Source organism: Hypanus sabinus, chromosome 6, assembly GCF_030144855.1.
Source record: "Hypanus sabinus isolate sHypSab1 chromosome 6, sHypSab1.hap1, whole genome shotgun sequence".
NCBI classification, from domain to species: Eukaryota; Metazoa; Chordata; class Chondrichthyes; order Myliobatiformes; family Dasyatidae; genus Hypanus; species Hypanus sabinus.
In genome coordinates this window covers 57,843,285-57,866,237 of record NC_082711.1, presented here as the reverse complement: position 1 = coordinate 57,866,237, position 22,953 = coordinate 57,843,285, and the positions used below count along the sequence as shown (strand labels likewise).

At 42.1% G+C, this 22,953-nt stretch overlaps 1 protein-coding gene across 4 annotated transcripts in view; it reads left to right on the top strand.

The window, feature by feature from the left end:
- The window catches only part of adam22 (ADAM metallopeptidase domain 22), a 337,659-nt gene that overhangs the window by 206,446 nt on the left and 108,260 nt on the right, over nt 1-22,953 (top strand). For all 4 annotated transcript variants that reach the window (XM_059972204.1, XM_059972203.1, XM_059972205.1 and 1 more), the window contains exons 13-14: nt 7,711-7,798; nt 12,617-12,668. In XM_059972204.1, the coding sequence (XP_059828187.1) occupies nt 7,711-7,798; nt 12,617-12,668 (140 nt within the window). The remainder of the gene's footprint in view (nt 1-7,710; nt 7,799-12,616; nt 12,669-22,953) is intronic.

Below are 22,953 nucleotides of genomic sequence, written 5' to 3'. Positions count from 1 at the left end.
GTCAGGAACTTTGCTTTTCCAACTTTATCTACACAATCATCTACTCTAGGAATTGGATATGTATCTGTTTTCGTTACAGCATTCACCTTCCTATAATCCGTACAAAACCTACTACTACCATCTGGTTTTGGCACCATAACACATGGCGAACTCCAATTCGAGTTAGAATGTCTAATGATATTATTCTCTAACATATATTCAATTTCTTTCTCACCAAGTTCACATTTTTCTATGTTCATCCTATATGGATGTTGTTTAATAGGTTTGGCATCTCCAGCATCTACATCATGTGAAGCTATAGTAGTCCTTCTCGGAACATCTGGAAACAACTCCTTATATTTAAAAATTAACTCCTTCATCTGTTGTTTCTGCTCTAGCTGTAAATGTACTAATTTCTCATCAATATTTTCCAGAATGGTTGAATTTGGTAACCTAACAGAAAGAATGTTGGATTTAGAATGAAAGTCAGATGAATCATCTATCATGTTCCTAGTTAAATCAAACTCATTCTCACTAACCACAATAGTCAGAGTATCAGATTGTTTCTTAAAATATGGTTTTATCATATTTATATGGCAAAGTTGTGTTGACCTTCTACGATCTGAAGTTTTTATCACGTAATCCACATCATTGATTTTAGACACAATTTCATAAGGACCATGAAATCTAGCTTGTAAAGGATTTGTGTGCACTGGGAAAAGAACCAATACCTTATCTCCAGCCTTAAACATCCTCATCCTAGCTTCTTTATCATACCAAGTCTTCATTTTCTCCTGAGCCAACTTTAAATTTTCCTTAGCTAAGCTACAAGCTTTATGTAACCTGTCCTTAAATTTCAAAACATAGTCCAACAAATTATTGTGTACATCCTTACTAATCCACTGTTCTTTCAATAAAGCTAAAGGTCCTCTAACTCTATGCCCGAACACAAGTTCAAATGGACTAAAACCTAAAGATTTCTGTACCGATTCCCTTACTGCAAATAAAAGTAAGTTTATACCCTCATCCCAGTCACTTTCATTTTCCACACAAAATGTCCTAATCATATTCTTGAGGGTAGAATGAAACCTCTCCAAGGCACCTTGCGATTCTGGATGGTATGCAGATGAAGTGATTTGCTTAGCTCCTAATTTATAAACTATCTGTTGAAACAATCCAGACATAAAATTACTGCCTTGATCAGTTTGTATCTCCTTAGGTAATCCAAAATAAGTAAAAAAAAATTTATAAAGGCCTTTGTCACAGTTTTAGCTTTTATATTCCTAAGTGGTACTGCCTCTGGAAACCTAGACGAAGTACACATGATAGTCAACAAATACTGATAACCAGTTTTTGTCTTTGGTAATGGACCAACACAATCTACAATAACTTTAGAAAATGGTTCACCAAATGCTGGGATAGGTTGTAATGGAGCTACTGGTGTAACCTGATTTGGTTTACCCACAATTTGACAAGTATGGCACGTTTTACAAAACATCGCCACATCTTTTCTTAGACAAGGCCAGTAAAAATGTTTTAAAATCTTGTCCACAGTTTTCCTTACCCCTTAATGTCCACCTAAAGGCACACTATGAGCTAAAGTCAAAATCTCATTTCGATAAACTTTCGGGACAACTACCTGGTAAACAACATTCCAATCCTCACTTGCAGGAATTGTAGGCGATCTCCACTTCCTTATTAACACTCCTTTTTCCAAGTAATATCCTACTGGCACCTTCTCAATTTCACTATCTAGTAAAGCCTGCTCTCTTAATTTTATAATCTCAGAGTCTCTATTCTGCTCTGCTATCATCTCCTTCCGAGACAGAGATAAATCTTTATAGTCAGACTTACTCCAAGAATCTTGTTCAAACAATGAAGATAAGAAAGTCTCTGACACATCCTCAAAACTCGAATCCTGAGTTGAACAGTCCTGAGTAACAACCTCATTCTGCGCATCAATCTTTTTTTAGCCATATCTCTAGTCACAACACAGGAAGAATCTGTGTTAGAATTCAACTCTGGTTCCTCTGAATCCATTGTCAAATGCACTTCAGGAAAAACTTGTCCACCTGCCAAGTCATTACCTAACAATAAAGAAATACCCTTCACAGGTAAGCTATGCTGTAATCCTACTTTAACAAATCCTGTAACTAACCCTGACTTTAAATTTACTTTATGTAAATGTACAGGCATAAAAACACTCACAACACCTCTTATGTAATTTACCTCACCAGTATCAGACTCTTCATTAAACTTCAACACACTGTCTAAAATCAGTGATTGAGAAGCACCAGTATCCCTAAGGATTCTTATTGGCACCAGAGTAGATCCTTCTTTCAAGGATAGAAACCCTTCAGTTATAAAATGATCATATCCTTTTCTAACTTGGTCAGACTCTGACAAAGCCTCATTTGTGTTTATCAAACCCTGTAACTTTACAGGTGCTTCAGTATGTTGCACACAAGCATCTGGAACTGCTTCCTTCTCTTTCTTTTTCAATCTGAAACAGTTAGCTATTACATGGCCAGGCTTCTTACGATAGTTACAAATAAGACCAAACTGTCTTTCCTTCACAGGCTTTCCTTCTTCCTTACCTTTCTCATTAACCTCTGATTTAATTTCTGATTTACCTTGAGTCTCCATGTTATTTTTCCTCTTAAAATTTCTGCCCTGAGGAAATTTATTCTTATGGATTAAAACATACTCATCAGCTAATCTAGCACAGTCCTGCAATTTATCAGTATCCCTCTCATTTAAGTAGGTCCCTACTTCAACAGGAATGCTTCTTTTAAATTCCTCCATTAAAATCAGCTCTCTCAATGTATCATAGTCCCCATTTACATTTTTAGAAGAAACCCATCTCTGAAAACACATAGCTTTATCATAGGCAAATTCCACATAAGTTTTTTCCACAGACTTTTTCAAACTTCTGAATCTTTCCCTATAAGCTTCTAGGACTAATTCGTATGCGTTTAGGATATGCATCTTCACAATATAATCAAGTGCTTGTGCAGCAGTTAAAGCTGTGTAAACTTGTTGTGCTTTACCTTTAATTACACTCTGTAACAACACTGACCATTTATCTTTCGGCTACTCTGACATCCGAGCAATAGTTTCAAAATGTTGAAAATATCTTTCCACTTCTGTTTCACTAAATAGAGGGACCAATTTAATTTCTTGACTAGCAACAAACGGTTTTCTTGAACCAGAAGACTGATTCCCAGACCTTAATTCCTCCATTGCATATTCAAATTCCCTCTTCTTTTGATCCGCCTCCAATTTACACCTCTCCAATTCAGCTTTACTTTGTTCCAACCTCATTTGTTCGATTTGCTACTGCATCTCCAGATTACTTATTGGAAACGACCCTAAAATCGATTCATCAAAAACACCCAAGTCCACATAGTGTGACGCGATTTTTCTCTGTATAACAGCCTTAGATGTAGTCTGCAAAATACCTTTAAGTTGCAATCTACTAGCTATCTCAGACACCTCAGTTTTTTCCGCCTTCGCTAACAACTCCGCATCTGGCGAAGCCAGAAACTCATCAATATTCATTGTTGCCGAATACCACTTACAAGCCAATCACACAAAAGAACCGAGTGTTCCCCTTTTCCAAAACACCGATTCAAAAGTTAGCAAGCATATAAACTCAAACGATCCAATCCGGACGCATCCCCCATAGTTATGTTACGTATTCAGGCAACAATAAATATATGAGTTCGACAAGGGTTTTTTATAACAAACAACACGCTTATTAAACACAGAAAACAAACCCCCCCCAAAAGTAAACAAACACTAACGTAACTGGAAATCAACCGCTGTGCGGCAGCTCAAACAGTTCTTAAAGTGATATTGCAAAAACAGTTCTTTAAAGTGGTATTGGCAAAAGTTCGATATGCTCACAGTCCATTTAAAAGGAGAGACTTTATAAGACGATTTAAATTCTCTTTCACGTCGCTTTGCTTCGATCCCCGGCGTCAAACTTTTCCCACGAAGAATTTACGAAATGAGACGAAACTGCTTAAAAGCACTGACCTTTCCTTTATCACACTGTCCTCAATCTTCTGCTATCCCGCAGAGATTAACACGAGAACACTCAAAGAATTCCTTTCCGAATGTTGAACCCGTTTCACCGTAGAAATCGATTCTCCTCGATCTTTAACTCCCGAACTCTGATCTTCACTCTCCACTGATTCTCAAACTAGCAGAATTGTAAAGAACCTGCTGGCAATGACCTTTTAAACTTTAGGCATTAGATAAAACTTCATCTTTCAACTAAACTGCGTCATCACATTAAATCACGCAGTGGCATGAAGTCAACTTGGCAAATCCAGCCACGAACTGCCCCTCCTCACAGGGTGGGGTCTTCCTTTTATAACCTGAAAAAAAAACCTGTCACATGATCTCTACTGGTGGGAAAATGACGTCACTCCACCATCACAAGACCATTACCTCAAGTCCAGTATAGCTTCAACCCCAGTTACGTGACAAGGGTACCACTGTCATGTGTCACGAGTACGTAACACAATATATGTATTTAAATGAAATATAGCACAAATTGGAACATTACCAATACCTCTACAGGACAATAAACTGAGTACAATTGACAGAGGAGTTCATCTGCTGTGTTCTTTGGATTGATTATAAATGAACAATATCAGTGCAGATAATGGCCTGCCTACATACAAAGTTTTAGATGACTGCACCCTTCAAGTTTTCATTTTTATTGTAACATTATTGATACCTTCAAATTCTTCATAATTCATAATTCTTCATAATTGTTTCTGAGCGCAACAGTTCCAAATTGTCCAATCGCTTATTTCTCATCAACTATAAATGCCGAAAATCACTGCTTTGTGAACACAAGCTCATGCAACTGACACTATTTAAAAACTGATCACTCTAAGCATGTCGTGTTAATGGCCATACAAGTGCATATAAATGGGATCCTAGCTATTTTCTCAATCTATTTTTGTTCTTTAAGAGTTGTCCCATATAAATGGCTGCCCTGATTAACTAATGTACAAGTTAACCAGAGTCCACTGTATTTTACATATTTAACAATTCATTCAACCAGTAGTGAGTCCAGTGGTATTTCACTACAGTGTCAACATGCAGACAATATAACTTGACAACTGTGCACCTGACCTAAACAGTATTGTGCACAGATCTGTTTACAGTGAACAGAATAAACAATATGCAGATTATCTCGAGGAACATTTATGGAATTCTAAAATGTTTCTATTAGTGAAGGTCTATTAACAAAAAGGAGAAAGTTACAGAGTGAAGTAACTTGAAAGTCTCCTAACATTTTAACACATAAGCAGAGGTAATTGTTGAATGTTCCCTTTAAACTTGTACTTGGAGGTACGTTATTCAGATCCAGTAATTTAGAATTTGCCAAGACACAGTTCTGATTAAAACCTATGTTTCTCTGAAATATACTGGCTTTATTTGCTCTCACCATTTTGAAAGATGGTCAAAATGACAGCTGCAATTCAAATTCAAGCCATTTGCTTGGATCATATTAATTTAATAGCTGTATTTCTGAAAGAAATGAATTGCAAAATTTTTCAGCCTTAGGAGAGAGTGTGGGGAGAAGTTCTGATGATGGGAATTGGATGGAGCTGCACAACCAGTGCATCAGGAAGGAGGGTCAATCTTGTTGACATCTGCATTTCACGGCAACTCACCATTTTTAATGCGATCAATCTTCTTAGAGCTGGATTGGTACATTAGCCCATGTTAACTGCTGAATGAGGTTATAATTGTACTAACATGGGTTTTAGCTTTTGGGGTCCATAGCATTCCTGGACTTCAGTGCAAGACAAAGTGGCAAAATTTCAAGGCTGTGAGGAGTGGGAGCATCTAGTTTGAACCCAATGGATCAAATGTTGCGACAAAGGACATAAGTGATGTAAATATTCTGGGATTTGTGAATTGAAGGGCTTCATTTCTTATCTGCTGTTAAGAAAGCACTTGGAAGATAAGGAAGCGAAGCAGACCATTTTGCCTGTTCAGCCCATTTACTTGTATTCATTCAAAAATATGGGCTTTGCAGGCTGAGTCACAATTTAGTTGCCGAGAAAGTGCTGATGAACTGCCATCCCTGGGTCAACTAGTCTGGTGATTCTTTCCTGCCCTCCATCAGTAGAAAACTTAATCTCTTTCATAGGTAAGGAAACAAAAGCTACTTAAGATGTAATCTTACCAAAGCCATGCGCTAAGATAATAATGCTGTAAGTTTGTGACCTTAATTATACACTAAATTGCAGTCTAGAAAACCTTACATTTCTCTGTGTTTGACTGTGTTCCGATGCTTTGCACCATCAACAGACAGGGAAGGAGATCAGAGATAAGGTTATCTGCACTTACACAGAGACTCTGACTATATCTCTGTCTCACTCGCCACTATTCGGGTCCAAACTCTGCTATTCTCATTTTTATGTTAACTTCAAGGATTCCTATTTTCCTCCCCAACCCAACTCCCAGTACCTCTGGACAATATCTCCCCCTCCTCCTCCCCCTCTCTCTCCCCCTCCTCCTCCCCCTCTCTCTCCCCCTCCTCCTCCCCCTCTCTCTCCCCCTCCCCATGACTGTTCACATGAGAGAAGTGATGTTCTGAAACAAAATAAGGAGGAAGGCAGAATTAGTTCTTGTAAAAATCCTGCAACAAAACAGTTACTCATCGGGGCAAACTGATGAGGATGTGAGAATCTGGACGGAAAGGAATGACTGTACATGGGTAAAAGGGCAGGGACAAAAAGTATTTCAAATCACCAGACAGCTCTGCTTTTACCATTCCTGGTCTAATTTGGAAATTGAACTGGATCCAAATGCCCGTGGTCCAACTCTCTCGACTGCTTCCTCTTCCTTCCCAGCTGACCAGTCTGTGGATATGTTGACATCATCCTGCAGTTTCTCCCTTTGTCCCTCACTGTCTTAAGTACCAGCTTCTTAATTTCTCCAGCTTCCCCACTTCGGTGGTCGGTACTGAAATTGTATTGAAGTGGTCATACTGACAGCCAATTTGTGCATCTGCATGCCCTACATGTTTCTACTCCTGTCCTGGAGATCTGCAGATTGAAATCTAGCCATGCTGCAAGTGTAGTTGTGCGGTAAAACTGTTAATTCCACATATTTGGAGCTTTGGTGCCGAACCAGCAGATTTTCCAGATTATCAATTCTCTAATACACTCGTAGTCCACTTTTTAAAAACTGTTGCACAGTAGAGTCATAAGATTTTCCAATGATCCCAGTAACTTTAAAGGGTGTGAGGCAGACAGGAAACAATAAATTTCAAGTGCACATGGGAAAGAGAAGTCCGTGAGTTTAAAGGGAGCAAGAGAACTAGGCTGTGAAAGCAATGGCAGAAATCATGACCCATTGCACCTGACACTGAACCATTGGGATATCCAAATGGTCAGGCAGTGAATTTTTGGAGTTTTACTGTAGGTTCCATGAGGGACAGCTACCTTGATGTAAATGTATTAACAATTGGGATGCCGAGGATTTGTTCCAGCTGAGAGTAGAAAGCTTTGGCAATTTCTATGCCAGTGCAGCATGTCATCATTTTCGGGATGATGTTGGCTGGGTAGCTGATGCACTGACACCACGTTCCTGTATTTCAGAGGCAGTAAAACAACGGGTCTCTTAACAGGGAACTGGGAATTGAAGAGAATTTTTCTGTGAGCTCTTATTTCAATTGGTGATGTTTTGTTTCAGTTTGGAAATGCACATCAAATGGCTGTCACACTCGCTCAGAACTTAGCCCAAAATCTTGGCATGCTTTTAGATACGAAGCGAACGAATGGTAAGTTTTCGGAGGAGTGCTATAAATTATTTTGTAAAAGATATATGAAGTGTGCTCTGGAATATTAATTTCAAAGAAAGCAATCTCAGCATGTTGTACGTGAAATACTCATTCTTCTCTGTTGTCACCTTAATTGTTTACCAAATATTTTGTCAAAGGAGCTGGAGTAATGTCTCAAAGTTAAAGAGAGAAATAAGTGCAATGTGAAATATAAGGAATAATAAAGAAACATGTCATACTTGCTGTGATTGTCATCTTAGTCACTGGAGAGATATTGAAGCTGATGGTAGAAAAGTCTCTATTTATCACAATGAGCCAGCTTTTTCCTGGAGACCCTCCTGGTGGGTGGAGTCTGCCAAATTCAAAGTACATCAGACTTGGGTCAGCACGGGGACGTAGTGGTTAGCATAATGTTTCATAGTACCAGTGACCCGGATTCATTTTCCACCACTGCTTATAAAGAGTTTGTATGTTCTGCCCGGGTTTCCTCCAGGTGCTTCGGTTTCCTCCCTCGTTCCACAGATGTACCGATTGGTAGGTTAATTGGTGATTGTAAATTGTCCCGTGATTAGGGTAGGATTAAATTGGGGGATTGCTGGGTGGAGTGGCTCGAAGGGCTGCAACGGCCTTTTCCATGCTGTATCACAATTAGCAAACATCTAAGATTAAAAGTAACAGCAGGTGTTCAGTACAATTTCGATAGCTACAATGGCATTGTTTATTTCAGCAATGCTTCCTGTATGTAACATATCTATAACAGGGGTTGTATTGAGAGTATCCTGAGCAGCTGCATCATTGCCTGGTTTGGAAATTGCGCCATCTCGGATCACAAGATCCTGCAGTGGATAGTGAGGTCAGCTGAGAAGATCATCGGGGTCACTCTTCCCGCCATTACGGACATTTACACTACACGCTGCATCCGCAAAGCAAAAAGCATTACGAAGGACCCCACACACCCCTCATACAATCTCTTCTCCCCCCTGCTGTCTGGGAAAAGGCACTGAAGCATTTGGGCTCTCACAACCAGACTGTGTAACAGTATCTTCCCCCAAGCTATCAGACTCCTCAATACCCAGAGCCTGGACTGACACCTTACTGCCCTTGTTTATTATTTATTGTAATGCCTGCACTGTTTTGTGCACTTTATGCAGTCCTGGGTAGGTCTGTAGTCTCGTGTTTTTTTCCCCCCGTTTTTTTTATGTAGTTCAGTCTAGTTTTTGTACTGTGTCATGTAAAACCATGGTCCTGAAAAAAAGTTGTTTCATTTTTACTATGTACTGTACCAGCAGTTATGGTCGAAATGACAATAAAAAGTGATTTGACTTGACTTGGTGAGGAAATGGTAATTGGAATATAATGTAGAAAAACCTAATGTCACCCAGTTTGATAGAAAAATTGAGGGTTTTTTTAATTGTTAAGAGGTTGAAAATCTTTGATGTTTAGAGGGATCTGGCTTCCCCTCTAAACACCCAGAATTACTGAAGTTAATGTGCAAGTACAGAATAACATTAAGAAAGGAAACATAATATTGACCTTCAATGATATTGAAATAAAGGGTAAAAATTGATGCACTGTGGCGACCCATTTCCTGGCACATCCGAACCGGCTCATAATTAGATAGCCTACGGGGGTTTGTGAGCACAGAGCTTTGGAGCCTCTGCGCCACGGGGGGCAGGTTGAGGGAGGCTTAAAAGTAAGGCTGAGGATTTCGAATAGTTTTTCCTTCGACTGCAGTTACCGTGTCGTAATTTTAGCGCTGCGTGTAGCACACCGCTACAGCACCATCAATAACTCACTCTGAGACGTAAGGCGAGATATCGGCTTTTATTGACTGGAAGAAGGAACAAACAGTGAGTGACCACCATACTACATCCTGGAAACTGAGAGGCCGGGCTCAGGCCTTGATCGCCTTTATACAGGGGTCAGTGGGAGGAGCCACAGGAGCAGTCAGCAGGAGGCGTGTCCAGACAGGTATATGCCGTTCATCACAAAAATACAAAACTGGCAATGGTTTACTGCAATGTTATGAAGACCTGGAATATTGCATTCAGAGCAGTTTACCCTACAAATAGAAAGATACATTATGTGCAGGCTAGCAGGTTGATTGTAATTTTTCTCTCCTTCCTTTCTTAAGAATTTGGATCACACAGGAACCTTTGGAATTCTGGAACATGATAACCAAATCATTCATTCTATTTAAAACCCTGGGATGTAGATTTTCAATCGTTAATATTCATCAGTGTTCAGGCTTGTTAATTTTGCTAGTAGTTGTTTTTTTCTACTAACATCAAATTTCTTTCTTTATTTGAACTGTCCCAGTAAGTTCAGGGAGATTTATTTTGGGCTTTGACATTGTGGATAAATGTGTCTGTTTAATTCCTCTGATATCCTTAATTCCCAAGGGACTTACATTTGCACTCACTAACCTTTTCAGCTTGACTTGTGTGTAGAAGTTTTGCTTCTGAATGGTTTATTCTTTTAATCAATTTTTCAGTCTGCCTTTTCTGAATTTTAAAACACTCTGAAACCTTAGCTGTACCACCTTTCTGGAAACTTTACAAACCTTTCTGAGATTTGATTATTTTTTTAAAATAATTTTTTCTGGTTCTGTTTTATTCTTTTAAGAAATGTTTTTTGCAAATCACGTATTTAATTTAAATTGCTGTCCGTTGCCTATCCTCTATGATTTCATTAATTCATAAGAGACCTACATTTGCACTCACTAACCTTTTCAGTTTAATATAGTTTCCACAAACCTGCCTGTCACACATACCTATGTGGTGTTCTTTTTTTCAAACTAAAAGCCCCAAATCCTGATTGACCTTCATCATTTTGAACTTAGTGTAAAATTCTTTGGACCTTCACAACAAGACTGTTAATTTATCCTTTCTCAAAGCACAGTCATAGGTACAAAAGAAAAGATTGCTCAGTTTCTCTCACTTGTGATTGAATGAAGTTCTACTGTCAGGTTACTATCCCACAGAACAGGGCTTCCCAGCATGTTTTATGTCAATGAGACTCAACATTAACCGAAGTGATCTGTGGACCCCAGGTTTGGAACCCTTGCCATTGAGAAATAGAAGGATTTAACTTAGAAGCAGGCCTTAGGCCAATAGTGTCTGCACTATCAGCACATTAATTCTTTTTAACCCATTCAGATCTCCCCACATTCCCATAAACTCTGCCCAGTTTTTATTTGCCCATCATCCTTCTGCCTGCTAGTCCACCAATCAGCTTGTGTTCCTTTTACAACATCCCCATCTCTTGTCATTCTATTGGCCATTCCTCCTCTCCGCTCTCTGTCCTGGTGCAGGATTTCAACCCAAGATGTTGGCAACTCTTCTCCCCACACAAATCAAGTCAAGTCAAGTCACTTTATTGTCATTTTGACCATAACTGCTGGTACAATACATAGTAAAAAGGAGACAACGTTTTTCAGGACCATGGTGTTACATGACACAGTTCAAAAACTAGACTGAACTATGTAAAAAAAAAACAGAGAAAGCTACACTAGACTACTGCATAAAGTGCACCAAAACAGTGCAGGCATTATAATAAATAATAAACAGGACAATAGGGCAAGGTGTCAGTCCAGGCTTCAGGTATTGAGGAGTCTGATAGCTTGGGGGAAGAAACTGTTACGTAGTCTGGTCGTGAGAGCACAAATGCTTCGGAGCCTTTTCCCAGATGGCAGGAGGGAGAAGAGGTTGTATGAGGGGTGCATGGGGTTCTTCATAATGCTGTTTCCTTCACGGATGCAGCGTGTAGAGCAAATGTCTGTGATGGCGGGAAGAGAGACCCCGATAACCTTCTCAGCTGACCTCACTATCCACTACAGGGTCCTGTGATCCGAGATGGTGCAATTTCCGAACCAGGCAGTGATGCAGCTGCTCAGGATGCTCTCCATACAACCCCTGTAGAATGTGATGAGGATGCTGCTCAACCCACTGAGTTCTTCCAGCAGATTGCTTGATGATTTACTGATACTGTCTATATTTGATATTGTCTCCATTTTGGATGAACTATCTACATTTTTTTATACTGTGGATTTCAGCATTGCTTTTGACAAAATTCAGCATTTGCAGTCATCAGTTAGTTAAAAGTAAATGAGATGCAAGAGTAAGTATCACATTGGATCCATAATATACAGTATATATTGAATTAAATTTATATCAATCACTCTTAAGCATAAGCATTTTATGACACCTAGTTACTCGTAGGTCTCCAAATGTCTAACGTTAAGTTATGCTGCATAAATAGCATCATTAACACACTCTAGGGGAAAAACCACCTCATGGGAAAAGGTATCCACTAGGAAAAAGAATACAGCAAAGTAACAATGACAGAAAGCATTAAAGAGGACAATGCTTATTGTGGAGAGAAGCCCAAGTCTATCACTATAATTTGTGGATTAAAATGTAAACACTGTATCAGAAAGAAAGTGGTGCAGGGATCAATGAGGTGCATTGCCCGTATTCTATTCTTGCATGTTGACAATGATTGACATTTTTGTTCTATGTTCCAACCATTTGTTAGTTTCAAAGATAATGAGATTCTGTGGCATGACTTACGATCAAGATCAATGTATTACATGGTTATGAATCAGTTCTACTTTATCATGCAGGTTTCTCAGCTGCAGTACGAAGACAAATAATCGAGTTCCATTTATTGCATTGAGTACTGCACAGATAGTCTTAAGTGAATTGATTTATAACTAAGTTAAAGGATGCTATAAATTATTACATAAAGGCAAATTTAACGCAGAATTTCATTCTTCACAACAATCTTGAGATGATCAGAACTTTTTCTTTCTTTCAGTTGACTGCAAATGTGAAGATAAATGGGCTGGATGCATAATGGATGATCCTGGGTAGGAAATTGTATATACTTGAATTCTTATATTGCCTATACTTGAATTTTCAGCAAGTTGTGACCATTGTAGTGTAACTCCTGTCAAAAGTCATCACATTTCTACCATGAAAAGTAACAGAAAGACTTAATGTATTCGACGAATTTGGGCATTGGAAACGTTTTGCAGCCAAAGAACTGCTCTTGATATGTAAAGATTGGTATGGAAACTGCAACAACAATCTTAAAAGGTCCCACAAGCAGCAACACCGTAATAACAACATAATCTGTCTTTTCACGTTTTGGGGAGAAAAATATTAGTCAGAAAGAATTCCCATTTTATTTAAAACAGGTCTTTGGGATCCTTGAGAACGTACTCTTTGAGGGAGAAGATGATTTAAAATCTCATGACGACATGTCCACAATCCTAAATCTTGTGTTGGGAAGAATAGCCTAAATTATGTGCCCAAGATGCTTGAGTGGGACCACAGTCTTATGACTAGGAGGGTCAGCATTGCCCACTAATGCACAGCTGACAGTATGATTTGGTTTCAAATAGATTCAGGTTTTGAAGGTTTCATCAGATTACTTCATTTGCAGCTGTATCACTTGGCTCTGGAATTGGTGGAAGTGAATGAAAGTTTGAATTGTGAAACACCTGGGAATATTTTTGTTAAATAAATATCCTACAGAAATCTGAGTTGTTATTATTGTCAAAGCATTTGAATTATATTAGAAAAATTATAAAAATTGATGCTTTTACTAATGCTGCTTTCATGTCTGAAAACAATCTTTGTGAGACTGATACCCTTAATTCTCTTAATATTTAAAAATCTGCAGGCCTCTGCCCTGAATCTACCCTGAATCTACTCACCAACTAGTCTCCAATAGTCTACTTTGAAAGATAAATCTGAAGTTATATTACCCTTTTAGGTAAAGAAACTTCTCAAATCAGTCCTGAACAGCCAGCCATTTATTTTGAGGCATTGACTCTTGGTTCTTGACACCCCAGCCTAAGAAAATATCATCGCTACATCTGTCTTTTAAGAGCCTCTGAGATAGGTACATGAGGCTTAGAAAAATAGAGGTCTATGCACCAGGGAAATTCTAGGCAGTGTCTAAAGTAGGCTACATGGTCGGCACAACATTGTGGGCTGAAGGGCCAGTAATATGCTATAGATTTCTATGTTCTATGTTCTATCTTGAGAAGCTCCATACGAATTCTGTACTGTTTGTGTCAACAACATTATGTTTATTCCTCCCAACTTTATGTAGTCCCAGTCTGCTTAGTATTTCTTCACAGGATAATTCTTCCATCCCAGGAATCAAAGACTTGACAACTCCTGTTCTCAATACTATTTTTTACTTATTTATCTATATCATGTTTTACTTTTTGTATTTGCACAATTTGTTGTCCTTTTCACATTTGTTACATATTTGTTGACTAGTGATGTTTCCCAATCTGTGTTGGGACCCCAATTCTTTTTACGTTATATGTTACTGATTTGAATGATGGGATTGATGGTTTTGTCACGAAGTTTGCAGACGATACAAAGGTAGGTGGAGGGGTAGATGGTTTTGAGGAAGTAGAGGGGCTACAGAAGGACTTGGGCAGATTAGGAGAATAGGCAAAGAAGTGGCAGATGCAGTACAGTGTTGGGAAGTCAGTGGTCATGAACCTTGGCAGAAGAAATAAAAGGGTTGACTATTTTCTAAATGGAGAGAAACTACAAAAAAACTGAGGCACAAAGGACTTGGGAGTCCCTGTGCAGAATTCCCTAAAGGTTAATTTGCAGGTTTGAATCTGTGGTGAGGAAAGCAAATTCAGTGTTAGCATTCATTTCAAGAGGACTAAAACATGAAAGCAAGGATGTAATAATGAGACTTTATAAAGCACTGGTGAGGCCTCACTTGGAGTATTGTGAGCAGTTTTGGGCCCCTTATCTTAGAAAGGATGTGTTGAAACTAGAGTGGGTTCATAACAATGATTCCAGGTTTGAACAGCTTATCATATGAAGAGCATTTGATGGCTCTGGCCTGTATTCACTCAAATTCAGAAGAATTAATTGAAACCTATTGAATGGTGAAAGGCCTTAGTGGAGTGGATGTGGAGAGGATGTTCCATTGGTGGGAGAATTTAAGACCAGAGAACACAGCCTCAGAATAGAGGAGCATCCTTGTAGAACAGAGATGAGAGGAATTTCTTTAGCCAGAGAGAGGTGAATCTGTTGAATTCATTGCCACAGGCAGCTGTGGAGGCCAAGTCTGTATGTATGTTTAAGGCAGAGGTCGACAGTTTCTTGATCAGTCAGTGCTTGAAGGGATATGGGGAGAAGGCTGGAGACTGGGGCTGAGAGGAAAAGTCATGATGAAATAGCAGAGCGGACTCGATCGGGCAAATGGCCTAATTCTGCTCCTATATCTTATGTTCTTATTCTATTGTGTTTCTTTGTTTTTATTGTGAATGTGCACAAGAAAATGAATTTCAGGGTAGTATGTGTACTTTGATAATAAATTTACTTTGAATTTTTGAACGCAAGTCTTCATTGCATTCTCTCTATTACACATATACCCTTCATTAGGTAGGGAGACCAGCGTTGTGCACATTCCCACTGCAGTCTCAACAGTCCCTATAGAATTTCAGCACAATTTCTGTAGCTTTGAAAATAATCTGTTTGCGGTACTGGTCAGCCTAAAGATTGCTTTAATAATAGGGCCTTTTGACAGTAATAATAATAGTGATCTGCATGTAAGGATACCCAAAGCCTGCTGAACACCAACAGCTTTTAGTCTCTTACTAGTTAAAATATTTAGATTTTCTATTTTTTTCTGAAAAATGATGGCTAAATATATTTCTACACTTAATTCCTACTGCTATTTTCTTTCTCAGTTAGCTTGTCTATATCTAAAGTTTTCTACAGCCCCTTTCAGCTCAGCTGGTTACCAGCTTTATACCATTAGCAAACCTGGATATATTCTAGATCCTCACAGGCATTTCATTGATATAGATTGTGAATTGTTGGTGCTCCAGTATCATTTATTTATGTGCCCCTCAGGTTATACCAATGCAAATTTATTTGCTAATTACATTGTTTTATGTCCTTTGAACAATCCTTAATCCACACTAGTACATTGTAATTGGACAATTAGCTCAATTTCTGTTAAGATTCATAGAGCTATAGAGCGTGGAAACTGGCCCAACCAGTCAATGCCAACCAAAGTGCCTAACTCAGCTAGTTCCCCTTGGCTGTCTTATAAACAAACACAGCCTATCCAGTCTTTTGCATAACTTAAGAAGATATTAATTGACAACAATACGTGGATTTCAAACACTTTGAGCCTTCTAATATTTAATGGATTTTGACAGCTGGATACGGGGAGTACTTATACAGATTTCTTTATAATTTATATGTCTAACTTAATGATGTGAGGCCATGAAAAATAAAAGCATGGTTAGGCCATATAGCCCTTGAACCTTTCAGTTAGATCTGTGCTTGTCGTTCAGTTTCCAAGTGATTCACTTTATGCCCAAAACCCAGTCCTGAATATATTGAATGACTAAGGATCCTCTGCCCTCAGAAGTCAAGAATCCCAAAGATCCTAAGCACGGCAACTCTTTAGTATCACACTCTGACATATTCTACTTGATATTCAAATGCTTTGACTCCTTACTTTTGACTCTTCAGGTGAAGGAAACACTTGGATTCTATCATTGTTATCCTCTTATAATCTTAACAGAATGTCTGAAAAACATTTTGCATTTAAAGCAACGTTTGGTTGTTAGATTCGCTTGCAAAACACATTCTTTTCTTGTTGTGTGAAGTAAGCACCAGTAGATGGTGCACGATTCCTGCCCATGTCGCTAAAGTACAGTCGTTACTTTCCATTGAATGCTGCAGCTGATAGGAGACTAAAAAGCAAAACTCATTTCCACACGGACTGTTGTTTGGGCACTAGAGTAACCACCTCCTGAAAAAGACGATCAAAAAAGGAATGTAGTCTAGAAACTGACTGAGCATCCCCAGGAAATGAGAACATCTCCCAACCCTTTGCCTCACACTACGTCAACATACAGCAGTCATCAATACATAACTCTGTAAGCTACACTGGCGGCCAAGGAGGGCTTTCACTCACATATCCACCAGGGAGACAGTGAAGCTAGGGTTATAGAATCATACAGCACAGAAATGGGCCATTTGACTTGCCAGTCATCTAGCACCCATTCTGTTTTCAAAAGTCTTGCTTAATGGTCTCGGCCCGAAATGTCAGCTGTACTCTTTTCCATAGGTGCTGTCTGGCCTGCTGAGTTCCTCCAGCATTTTGTGTATGTTACTTGGATTTCCAGCATCTGTAGATTTCCTCTCGTTTGTCAAGAGATACAACAGTTAACTGGAAAACAGACACCTGCTATCTACCACATCAATGTCTCTCACAACATTATGTACAGCTGTAAATGAATGTGTCAACTCTTGTTCTCAGGGTTTCAGCTGATAAAGTGAAGCATGCCATATGCTATCCTCATCAGCCAATCTACATGTGTTTCCATTTTCCCCAAGATCTCTCTGTTCAAAAATGCTCCAGACCCTTGTTTTTTTTTGTTGTTTCTGTGCCAGGTTAATGGAGTAACTCTGGTGAATGGGATGGGCTCCAAGCTCCACGTGGAACTACAGGGATTCAGGGTCAGGAGTGGAACCAGAACTCTGGTGCTCTTTCAGCATAACAGGTTTCACTCGGGGATTTTGGAATTTTATAACAAGGGTGACAAGGGAAGACAGAATGCAAATGCGGTTTGTCTGCCTTTTTCCCATAAGTTGCACAAGTTAGCAATTAAATAAAAAGAGTATTGATACAATGGAACAAGTGGAACGCATGACTGAATGGTCCATTGTTACCATTCCAAGAACTCAAAACAGACCAGGAGAGTTGATGTTGTTGGTGAGTGTAGTCAAGTTTATTGTATATAAACAAATGCATGTGTGCAACTATACAGGTTGGATGCTGGATTTCTCTCTGACCCTTGCTGTTGCTCACATAGTTTCAATGCACTAAAAAGTTAATTGTGCACGCATATTAATTGCCTGCTGTAGACTCTGCCACGAAGTTCACTGCAGCATGTCGACCTTCACCCTTGATGCACCATCAATAACTCTCTCTGAGATGTGAGGCGAGATATTGGCTTTTATTTACTGGAAGAAAGAACAAGCAGTAGTTGAACACCATACTACATCCTGGAGACTGAGGGCAGGGCTAAGGCCCCAATCGCCTTTATACCGAGGTCTGTGGGAGGAGCCACAGGAGCAGTCAGCGGGAGGGGGGCATGTCCAGACAGGTATATGTAGTTCACCACATTCACCCCCCCTTGGTTTTAAAAGAGAGTCCCTGTGGGGCAAAGTTTCTTACAAGTATATTTACAGGTTAAGTCTATCAGGTGGTCGAATCCGTCGCTGCGATCTGCATAGCACCGGCTGTGCTTGCACCGGAGACGGTGGTTGTGCTGGTTCCAGCCTAACTGGAGATGTCAGCCCACTAGGTGTCAGTGATCCCTCATACGTGTGCAAGGCACCTGGTATATGTGCGTGCGAGATGTCCGGTATAGGAGTGTCGTGAGGAGTCTGTGTAGGGCTCGGTGTGCGCGGTGTCACCTCGGGTACAGAGTTCATAGTTACCGTGGAGCGTTTGGGGTAGTGGTCTGCTGCTCCTGCGGGCGCCAGGTCGCAGATGGAGACCGTGTCCTCCCGTTCATCAGGTAAGACCACGTAAGCATACTGGGGGCTCGCATGTAGAAGGTGAACCCTCTCGACCAGCGGGGAGTATTTATTGCTCCTCACATGTTTCCGGAGCAGCACTGGCCCTGGGGATGTCAGCCAAGCCAGTAGGGTGGTCCCAGTGGCAGACTTCTTGGGAAAAGAAAATAGGCGCTCATGAGAGGTGGCATTGGTGGACTGCATAACAGGGAGCGGATAGAGTGGAGTGCCTCAGGGAGGACCTCCTGTCATTGAGAGACCGACAACCCTTTTGACTTAAGGGCTAAAAGTGTGGCCTTCCACACTGTGGCATTCTCCCTCTCCACCTGTCCATTTCCCCGGGGATTATAGCTCGTGGTTCTACTGGTAGCACTGCCCCTAGCCAGCAGGTATTGGCGCAGCTCATCACTCATAAAGGAGGACCCTCTATCACTGTGGATATAGCAGGGGTATCCAAACAGAGTGAAGAGCTGGCGCAGGGCTTTTATGACGGATGTGGCAGTGGTGTCGGGGCAGGGGATGGCAAAGGGGAACCGCGAGTACTCGTCGATAATGTTGAGAAAGTAGACATTGCAGTCGGTGGAGGGAAGGGGGCCCTTAAAATCAACACTCAGTCACTCAAAAGGGCGGGTGGCCTTGACAAGTTGTGCCTTTTCAGGATGGTAGAAGTGCGGTTTGCACAGCGCAAACTTGGCAGTCCCTGGTCATCGTCCTGATGTCCTCAAGGGAGTATGGCAGGTTCCGGACTTTCATGAAATGGTAAAATCAGGTGACCCCCGGGTGGCAAAGATGTGCATGGAGGGCGTATAGCTGGTCGAGCTGTGCCCTGGCACATGCTTCTTGGGATAGGGCATCAGGGGGCTCATTGAGCCTTCCAGGCCAGTACAGGATATCATAGTTGTAGGTGGAGAGTTCTATTCTCCACTGCAAAATTTTATCATTTTTGATTTTGCCCCGCTGTTGGTTGCTGAACATGAATGCAACTGAGCGCTGGTCTGTCAGCAAGGTGAACCTTTTGCCGGCGAGATAGTGCCTCCAGTGCCGAATAGCTTCCACTATGGCCTGGGCTTCTTTCTCCACCACGGAGTGCCGAATTTCAGGGCCTTGAAGGGTACAAGAAAAGAATGCTACTGACCTGCCTGCCTGATTGAGGGTAGCAGCAAATGCGAAATCGGAGGCATCACTCTCTACTTGGAAGGGAATGGTCTCATCCACCACATGCATCGTTGCCTTGGCAATGTCCCCTTTAATGCAGCTGAAGGCTGCGCGGTCCTCGGCAGAGAGGGGAAATGTGGTAGACTTGACCAGGGGGCGGGCCTTGTCTGCGTAATGGGGGACTCATTGGGCATAATAGGAAAAGAAGCCCAGGCACCGTCTGAGGGCTTTGAGGGTGGTGGGAAGAGGGAGTTCTAACAGGGGGCGCATACGGTAGGGATCAGGGCCAATGTTCTCCACGACATACCCAAGGATAGCGAGCCGGGTGGTTTCGAACACACACTTGTCCCTGTTATAAGTAAGGTTCAGAGCTTCGGCCACTTGGAAAAATCGTTGGAGGTTGGCGTTGTGATCCTGCCAGTCGTGACCACAGATGGTGATATTATCCAGATAGGGAAATGTGGCCTTCAGTTGGTACTGGTCCACCATCCGGTCCATTTCCCTCTGGAAGACAGAGACACCATTTGTGACACCGAAGGGGACGCGCAGGAAGTGATAGAGCCTGCGCCCGCCTCAAAGGTGGTGTAGGGGCGGTCCTGTGGGTGGATGAGGAGCTGGTGATAAGCGGATTTCAGATCTATTGTCGAGTACACCTTGTACTGAGCTATCTGGATGCGGGGTAGGGGGTACGCGTCAAGCTGCGTGAACCTGTTGATGGTCTGGCTATAGTCCACGACCATCCAATTTTTCTGCCTGGTCCAAACAACGACCACCTGGGCCCTCCAAGGACTCGTGCTTGGCTCAATGATCCCCTCCCTGAGCAGCCACTGCACCTCTGACTGAATGAAGGCCCTGTCCCCCACACTGTACCTCCTGCTTTTAGTTGCCACAGGTTTACAGTCAGAGGTCAGGTTGGCAAACAGCGGTGGGGGAGGGATCTTGAGGGTAGAGAGGCTGCAAGTGGTCAGTAGCGCAGCTGTCGGCATGGTGCTGGGTGGGATGTGTGGGTCGGTGTGTGTGTGTGGTCAGTAGTGGGGTATATGACGAAGTCCTACAAAACTGAGGATTCCTGACAGTGGGTGGTGGGAGGGGCCCGTCATATGCCATAGTCACACTTTCAAGGTGGCTCTGGAAGTCCAGCCCCAATAGCACAGGTGCGCACAGTTGAGGCATGACCAGTAGCGCAAAGTTCCGATATTCTGTGCCCTGCACCACCAATGGCACTACACAACCCACCCGGATGTCTGTGGAACACACCCCAGAAGCCATGGTGACCCTCTGGCTTACCGGCCGTGTCACGAGTCCGCAGCGTTGCACCGTGTCCGGGTCAATAAAACTCTCAGTGCTGCCTGTGTCAAAAAGGCAGCTAGTCCTGTGCCCCTCCACCAGGATGTCCATCGTTGACCTTGCAAGCTGGTGTGGGGCGCTTTGGTCGAGGGTTACGGAGGCCAGAGTTGAACCGCCATCTTGGTGCCCGGTAAGCACCGGTGGGTCGGGGGCGGGGTGAGGTGGTGCCGACCAAGATGGCAGCCCCCATGCCTCACACGCAGCGCTGCCCGACCCCACTCTTGGTTTAGACTTACAGACCTTGGCGAAATGGCCCTTCTTCTCGCAGCTGGAGCAGGTCGCTTCTCGGGCCGGGCAGCATTTTCAGGGGTGCTTTTTGAGTCTGCAGAAGTAACACTGCGCGGGCTTGCGACTGGCAGCAGCTATGGTTGGGTTCGGGGAGTTCGTGGAATCGCGACTGGCAGCTGCGTTGACAAATTCGCTCACGGGAACCGGCGGCGGCGGGGTCTGAGGTGTCCATGGAACCGGCGGGGGATTGTGTGGCTGGACAGTGTCAGCGTTGTGCAGAGCAGCCTCCAGCATGTCGGCCGTCTCGATCGCTGAGCATAAGGTAAGATCAGCATTTTCCAGCAGCTACTGGCGCACGTACACTGACCTGATCCCTGTAACAAAGGCGTCTCTTACCAGGAGCTCTGAATGCTGCTCCGCCATCAGAGCTTTGCAGTTGCAAGTTCACACGAGTGTCTGTAGGACTCGGAGAAACATTGTGCTCGACTCTCCAGCCCGCCGTCGCCGCGTCGCTAAGCGATGTCTTGCATAGACTGTGTTCACCAGCCGCAGGTACTGTCTTCTAAGGGCATCCAGTGCCCCTTGGTAGGTCGGTAGGTTCCTGATAAGGGAGAATACTTTCGGACTTACGCTAATTAGTAATATTTTGTACTTCGTGACAGGCTCAGTCACTGGAATCTGTTCCAAGTATGATTGGAAGCATGCAAGCCAGAGTTCAAAGGCAAGAGCTGCTTCGGAGTCTTGCGGATCAAGGTCTAATTTTTCCAGACGTACAATGCTGTCCATGGTTTAAACTTCCAGTCAATAAAATTGATGCACCGTCAATAAAATTGATGGACCATCAATAACTCTCTGAGACGTGAGGCGAGATATCAGCTTTTATTGACTGGAAGAAAGAACAAGCAGCAATTGGCCACCATACTACATCCTGGAGACTGAGGGCAGGGCTCAGACCTCAATCGCCTTTATACCGGGGTCCGTGGGAGGAGCCACAGGAGCAGTCAGCGGGGGTGGGGGGGGGCGTGTCCAGACAGGTATATGTAGTTCACCACAACCCTCTAGAGAACTGGAACCAGCCCTGTCTGAAGACTACTCATACAACTGATGCCCCATATCCAGGTTCAGTCAATGAGCTATCCTCTGCAGTGTACCAGGAGTCACATTTTACCTGGGTTGTGAGAGACAAAGTCAGTTCCTACTCTTCTACCACTTCCGACTCTTCCTCTGACTTTGAATATTTCTCTTCAGAAATATCCAATTTGATCATTATGGCAGCAGAGAGCGAAGGAGGAACCTCACTGTCCGGACTTAGGGGCCCATGCCACAGCTGGCCAGCAGAAGCCCTCAGTGGGCTTATGGTTTCCAAACATTCTAGCCTTGGTGTATTACTTGTAAGGCAGGGATGGCCAACCTATGGCACATGTACCAAAAGTGGTGCATTGGATGATTAGAAGTGATGCATTGCACCCCAGTGATAATAATAAAAAAGAAGGCCTACTCATGTAAGAAGTATTAACCAAAAACAGATTTGTAGAAAAAAAATCTATAACAGGAATGTCGGTGCGTCACAGGTTTTTGCCAGTCAGATTACAATTGACACTGGTGCGCTATGGAGTTGTGCTTTGTTCGTCCTTTGTGAACATTTGCAGTTTTGTACTTTTTCGAAAATTAAGCCTTGTTTTTCCATTCAGTTACCCATCACAGCGCAAAAGAAAATGAGCAAAAGAAAAGCAGAAAGTGATAGTAAGCGTGAATTCAATGAACAGCGGGAAAATGAGTTCTTATTTATAGCGGGTCCGTCAGGAAAACCGTTGTGCATTGTGTGTGAAAACA